The sequence below is a fragment of the Rhincodon typus genome, chromosome 16 (assembly GCF_021869965.1).
Source record: "Rhincodon typus isolate 14 chromosome 16, sRhiTyp1.1, whole genome shotgun sequence".
Classification (NCBI taxonomy): domain Eukaryota; kingdom Metazoa; phylum Chordata; class Chondrichthyes; order Orectolobiformes; family Rhincodontidae; genus Rhincodon; species Rhincodon typus.
The window spans coordinates 7,092,331-7,099,532 of NC_063347.1; the positions used below are offsets into that span (position 1 = coordinate 7,092,331).

The window sequence follows — 7,202 nt, forward strand, 5'->3', positions numbered from 1 at the left end:
GGGGGAGGTGGTGGAGTGGTGCAGGGTGGGGTGCAGGCACAAGTGAAATCCACTGAGTACTTTTCCACCCACTCCAACCTGTCTAATATTTTACACAGCACAGAGCAAATATCAGACAACAGCACACCTCACCCTTCCATGCTTGGGCCTACTGAAACATTCAAGTTGAACTACAGATAGCCTATTAGGGCCACATGCCCCCACAATCCACCCACATTTTACCCACACTAGGGTGAAGTGCACATTGTGTAGGAAACCTGGCAGTTCCTGCTGCCCAGGCTGGTATCGGGCAAATGGGAGGAACCTTCTTTGTAAATCCACAGCATCATCAGAGACAACCGCTGGGCGGCACGGTGGCTCAGTGGTTAGCACTGCTGCCTCACAGCACCAAGACCCTGGTTTGATTCCAGCTTTGGGTAACTGTGTGAAGTTTGCACATTCTCCCCGCGTCTGTGTTGGTTTCCTCCAGGTGCTCTGGTTTCCTCCCGCAGTCCAAAGATGTGCAGGTTGGGGTGGATTGGTCATGTTAAATTGCCCCATCATGTCCAGGGATGTGCAGGATGGGTGGATTAGCCATGGGAAGTGCAGGTTTGCAGAGATAGGGTGGAGGAGCTGGATCTGGGTGAGATGCTCCTCAAAGTGTTGGTGCACACTCAATAGGCTGAATGGCCTCTTTTCGTGGGGATTCTATGATTTGAACTTCACTCCAGGATGTACTTCCTCTGTTATCCATCACCCAGCCTCTCCAATGCTTTAATATTACTCTGGAAGCATTACTACACATTCAGGTTTAAGTAACATTCCTGAACCAGATCAGATGTGAAGGGGTGAATGGCCTACTCACACCCCCTAATTCACATGTTTGCTTGCTCATACATTTGTTTTTTTTTTAAAATGTGCTTTTAAAAAAAGAATTGTGTACAGACCTTTTCTCCCTTTGGACCTGGAGGCCCAGTTCGTCCTGGTATACCGGACTCCCCCTGTGACAAGAAACCAATATTTTAACATCAACAGTGATCATATCCTCTTGCAGTCTGGAACACAGGCCCCGTACAGATTGGGTACTAGTCAATTAAAAAACTCTCCTTTTACAAACTCAAGGCATTCCAAAAATTTACCCACAGCCAATTCACAAAACGATATCAGAATGTGCTGGAAAAACTCATCAGGTCTGGCAGCTTCTGTGGGGAGAAAGCAGAGTTAACATTTCGACGTTTCGGGACCTGAAACGTTAACTCTGATTTCTCTCCAAAGAGGATGCCAGACCTGCTGAGTTTTGCCAGCTATTTCTGATTTCCAGCATCTGTAGCTCTTTGTTTTTATTTGTTAAGTATCTTCGTGAAATGAGTTACTGTAAGAAATGCTCTTGCCGGTTTATACACAGCAAGCTCCCACGAAAGTAAGGTGATGATGACTGGGTTTTTAATGCTGTTTGCTGCGAGACTGGGAAAAACTCCCATGTTCATCCTATAATTGTACAGTGAGGCGTGTTACGTAGAGTCTGATGGGTGTATTCCAGCTCACTCAGAGAGTTCAAGTTGCTGTAGTAACACGCACATTTCAATCAGGAGCTCTAGATCCAATTTCCTGTCCACTGCACGGCTGACCAGGAAACCCACTTATTCTTACCACCTGTACTGTTGTGTGACTGTGGATTTATAGATTGACAGTCAACCTGTTTTGGCCACAATGTGAACACACCTAGCTCAAAGGTGCAGACACTACCCATTTTGCCACAGACCTCCTCCATGAGCACAAAGGTCAACAGAGATTGGGTGCTGAGGAGCTGAAGTTCCACTTTTGGGGGAAGATGGGAGACAGTCTGCTTTTCTGTCATGAAAGGTCCTAGGGTTAAAGGTGGCCCATTCTAAACCGGTTTCGGAGAATTGTGTTACTCTCTCAGTGGGGCTGGTCTTTTTCTGGACATGGGTTGTCTCTGAAAAACTAGAAACTGGCTCAGGAGTGAAGGAAAAAGCTCAGGCACATCCCACATTGGTTGGCAGGAAATCAAACCAGGGGCTATAGAGCTCAATGCCATTTGAAGCAGTTCATTTACTCACAGAGATGAGGGGGTAACTCCACACTGAAAGCTTAAAGAACAGGGGGCTCAGTGGTTAGCACTGCTGCCTCACGGCACCAGGGGCCCAGATTCAATTCCAGCCCTCGGGTGATTGTGTGGAGTTTGCACATTCTCCCCGTGTCTGCGTGGGTTTCCTCCGGGTGCTCCAGCTTCCTCCCACAGTCCAAAGATGTGCAGGTTCGGTGGATTGGCCGTGCTAAATTGCCCTGTGGTGTCTAGGGATGTATAGGTTGGGTGCGTTGGCCATGGGGAATACAGGGTGGCAGGGATAGGGGAATGCGGTGGGTCTGGGTGGGATGCGCTTTGCGAGGGTCGGTGCAGACTCAACGGACTGAAAGGCCTGTTTCCACACTGTAGAGGATCTACGATTCTATGTTAGATTATTAAATGGACTGCCATAACTTGAAGAGAATCCATGCGAGAAAATTCTATTGATCGACGTAAACTTGAAGCCAGGCAGGATCACAGAGTCATAGAATCATAGAATCCCTACAGTGTGGAAGCAGGACCTGTGGCCAAACAAGTCCACAACGACTCTCAGAGCATCCCACCCAGACCCATCACCCTATACCCACCTAATCTACTGCTGTTATAGCGTATACTTACCCTCTCTCCTCTCAATCCTGGGGTACCTTGGCTCCCCTACAAAAAAATTGAAAAAAGTCACAACATGAACTAAGAAAACCCTTCAATGAAAAAATGTTTAACTGAGTAAGATACAAATGAAAACTACAGCGTTGTCATGACGATGTGATACAACTTACTGGCTCTTGATCTGCTTCATCTGCAGAGATACAGTCCCTAATTTTCATTGCTTCTTCCCAGATACAAACACCCAAAATACGTGATTTCTTTTAACTGTCGAACCTGGGAGAAATGCATTTCTTGCTGGCCCTTGAGAAACTAAGTAAGGAAGAAATTTCGGGAGATTTGTCTAGTGCCTTTCACAATCTTTAGAAGGTTCCAAAGAACTTAACAGCCAATCAAATATTTTCTTCAAGAGTAATCAACATTGCAATGCAAGAGATTTGCATTTTGCACAGCAAGATCCAAAATCCAGAGCAGTTTCCCAGCCTCGAGAGCGTCAAGGTAAAACCCAGCGCGGACTGACTGGAGGCAAAGCCCAGCGCGGACTGGAGGCTAGGCCCAGCGCGGACTGGAGGCTAGGCCCAGCACGGACTGGAGGCTAGGCCCAGCGCGGACTGGAGGCTAGGCCCAGCGCAGACTGGAGTCTAGTCCCAGCGCGGACTGGAGGCTAGGCCCAGCACGGATTGGAGGCTAGGCCCAGCACGGACTGGAGGCAAGGCCCAGCGCGGACTGGAGTCTAGTCCGAGCGCGGACTGGAGGCTAGGCCCAGCGCGGACTGGAGGCTAGGCCCAGCACGGACTGGAGGCAAGGCCCAGCGCGGACTGGAGTCTAGGCCTGACACGGACTGGAGGTTAGGCCCAACACGAACTGGAGGCTAGGCCTGACACGGACTGGAGGCTAGGCCTGACACGGTCTGGAGGCTAGGCCCAACACGGACTGGAGGCCAGGCCCAGCATGGACTGGAGGTTAGGCCCAGCATGGACTGGAGGTTAGGCCCAGCACAGACTGGAGGTTAGGCCCAACATGGACTGGAGGCTAGGCTCAGCATGGACTGGAGGCTAGGCCCAACACGGACCGGAGGCTAGGCCCGACAAGGACCGGAGGCAAAGCCCAGCACGGACTGGAAGCTGGGCCAGCACAGACTGGAGGGTAGGCCCAGCACGGATCAGAGGCTAGGCCCGGCATGCACCGGAGGCTAGGCCCAGCGCAGAATGGAGGCTAGGCCCAGTGTGGACTGGAGGCTAGGACCAGCACAAACTGGAGGCTAGGCCCAGCACGGACTGGAGGCTAGGCCCAGCATGGTTGGAGGCTAGGCCCGACACAGACTGGAGGCTAGGCCCAGCATGGACTGGAGGCTAGGCCCAGCATGGTTGGAGGCTAGGGCCAACACGGACTGGAAATAGGCCCAACGCAGACTGGAGGCTCAGCCCAACATGGACTGGAGGCTAGGTGCCAATGTGGCCTGGGTTGGAAAGACTGTTATTCTGAAACTTTTATTTCTTTATTTTTCTAATTTATTCCTATGTTTTTGTAGTTTGTACCTAAGATGGCACAAAGGTCTGTAATGCTGCATTTTCTATTTCTCCATTTTTCTAATTTTTTCCTAAGAATTTTTACTGAAGAATCTGAACCTAGGTACCTAAGATGGTGCTGTAAGTGACGACTTGTAAACTTTTCACTGTACTCATGTCAGTACGTGACAATAATCCAAATTCTAATTCTAATCTAGCAAACCAAATTGAGATAGCTGACCACATCAACCATTTAATGATGTTGGTTTAAAGATAAATATTGATCATGTTCACTGGAGAGAATTCTTCTGCTCCTTTGCAAATGGAATCTCGCACATTTCAAGGTTAGGGAACAGCCCTGAGATAAGTTGTCTGACTTGTTTTACATTTATTTGCAGGATGAGATCACTATTGGCAAAGCCATTATTTCTTGCCCATTCCCATTTGGTGAGCCGCCCTTTTGATTACAACTGAGAGGCTTTCTGGGCCTTTTTTAGAAGGCAGGTATGGGACTGGAGTCACGTGTAGGCCCAGACAGGGTCAGGAAAGCAGCTTTCCTCATGAATCAGTTGGATTTTTTTTAATGACAGACATTAACGTGAATGTAAACACCAAGCCCCTCCCCACCCCCACTTTCCCATTCCCTCAAAAAATCTCTGTGCTGGCACTGAGTTGGCATTCTGTTGGTTCATTAATTACTTACTGGCAGTCCCGTTGAGCCTGGATGACCCGGTCTGCCTGGCGTTCCTGGTTGGCCGTCTCTTCCTGGGTATCCCTGGAAACCAAATACATGCCACATGTCACTGAGTTGCTCACAGGAACGGAAATCTAAATGTATTGCCTCTCGATCCTTGAATGACGACCTAATTCCATCAATCCCTTAAGACAGGGGCTTCCCAAACACTGAGCAATGCATTTGGATAAGTTCAGTACTCACCGGATCTCCTTTCTCGCCCTTTGACCCTCTGCTCCCTCCGTTTATGGTCCCTGGGATCCCTGGTGGTCCGATTGGACCCACTGGGCCTTGAGGGCCTGGCAGTCCAGGAGAACCCTGCAACAAACAGAAGCCTTCGTTAACTATTTCAGTACATTCATCCTGCTCAGATTAACCACAGCATCTTATGCTCAGGGCACATATATTGTTCATTTTCCATTTTATAATGCAATAGTGTCTAATTCTTAATAATCCCACACCATTGTTTCACCTTTTATGGCACAGGTGAGAGAAAGCACAGAAATAGAAAATAAACTATTCATGAGGAAAAGATGAAAAGTAAAGGAGTGAAAGCAGAGCAGCAAACGTTGATTCATGTTTTGCAATCATGCCTAATTTTGTCCAAGAATTTCTACTTTCATTCATATGGTGAATACAACACTTACATTTCTTCCTGGTTCCCCTTTCTCACTCTGAAATAAAACACCATACTTTCATTACTGTGCGAAATCAAAACCAACTGATTCAATTACAGGCTTATACATCTTTGGGCTTCTCTGTTTTACAGGAAGAGGCCAGGCTGTAGTACCAGATGGATTGCTCTGGAAGAGAGAGACAGCATGGCCATGATGGGCCCAATAGCCTCTTTCACTGATACAGCATTCGATGCGATTGTGAGCTTATTAGAACTTAGCAGCTAGGAAGGGTCGTGAGAAAGGAAGAGGAAGGCTTATGCAAGACTTACCTGAGGGCACTGGGTAACACAATGGCCTGGTGTTGGCATCTGCAATGATCAAAAATAGAGCTTCATTTGCATTGAGGCACTTTCAGTTTGATGAGTAAAAACTCATGGTGTTGACTACAATGGTAACAATTTACATTAACACAGCAAATGGGCACCTCAGAGGGGTATTATCAGAAAACGGCTGACATGGGTAAATGGTTAGCACTGCTGCCTTACAGCGCCAGGGAGCTGAGCTCGGTTCCCTTGGGTGACTGTGTAGAGTTTTGCACATTGTCTACATCGGTTTCCTGCAGATGATCCGGTTTCATCCCACAGTCCAAAGACGTGCAGGTTAGAGTGGACTAGCCGTGCTAAGTTGCCCATGGTTGAGCAGGTTGGGTGGATTAGCCATGACAAATACAGGGTTACAGGGATTGGGCAGGGGGAGGGATGGTGGGTTTGGGTGGGTTACTCTTCGGAGGATCAGTGTGCACTTGATGGGCCAAATGGCTTGCTTCCACACTGTAGGAATTTTATGATTAAGCCAGGTCCGGGAAGGATTTAGGGAGCGTCATAAAGCAGGAGCAAGCAAAGAGAGTTTAAGGAAGGAATTCCAGACCTAAAAATCCAGGCAGCTGAAAGTATGGCCTTCATTAACACAGCCATTTGAGTTGGGGATTTGCAAAGGAATTTTAGGCAAAGGACAAGCAAAGGGACAATGATCAAGGGAGCGCAGTTAATGGACAGAATGGCTCTCACCTAAAAATAAAACAAAGAATTGCCGATGCTAGAGATCTGAAACAAACAAGAATGGAAATTGCTGGAGAAACTCAACAGATCTGACAGCATCTGTGGAGGGAAAAGGGATCATCAGTTCTGATGAAGGGTCAATGGACTCGAAACGTTAACTCTGTTTTCTCTCTCTACAGATGCTGCCACACCTGCTGATTGTCTCCAGCATTTCTGGCTCCGGTTGGCTCTCACTCACCACTGGTCTGCTAGCAGCTGCACAGATTACGTTGGCCAGAGCCCCTTCAAACTGAGTGAGTGAGTTGAAGTTCTCTGCATACACAATGTTGTTGGGGTCTCTGCCGGTAACGATTCTCTGCAGTTCGTTAATATCCGCGTCACCGATACCAACAGCAAACAGATGGATGCCTAGCATCAATACAAAGGTTATTCAGATCGTTAGAGATAGTAGGAGCTGCTGATGCTGGAGTCTGCAACAACAAGGTGTAGAGCTGGATGAACACAGCAGGCCAGGCACCATCAGAGGAGCAGGAAAGCTGACGTTTCGGGTCTGGACCCTTCTTCAGAAAAATCTGAAGAAATCCTTTTTCTGAAAAAGGGTCCAGACCTGAAACG

The 7,202-nt window shown here is 48.1% G+C and overlaps 1 protein-coding gene across 1 annotated transcript in view; it reads right to left on the reverse strand.

Annotated features, from left to right (window-relative positions):
• Positions 1-7,202, reverse strand: part of LOC109916444 (collagen alpha-1(VII) chain-like) — a 260,704-nt gene that overhangs the window by 226,988 nt on the left and 26,514 nt on the right. The window contains exons 11-17 of the mRNA XM_048606678.1: positions 6,826-6,995; positions 5,859-5,897; positions 5,560-5,586; positions 5,117-5,230; positions 4,883-4,954; positions 2,687-2,722; positions 927-980 (exon numbers count right to left, since the gene is read on the reverse strand). Of these exons, the coding sequence (XP_048462635.1) occupies positions 927-980; positions 2,687-2,722; positions 4,883-4,954; positions 5,117-5,230; positions 5,560-5,586; positions 5,859-5,897; positions 6,826-6,995 (512 nt within the window). The remainder of the gene's footprint in view (positions 1-926; positions 981-2,686; positions 2,723-4,882; positions 4,955-5,116; positions 5,231-5,559; positions 5,587-5,858; positions 5,898-6,825; positions 6,996-7,202) is intronic.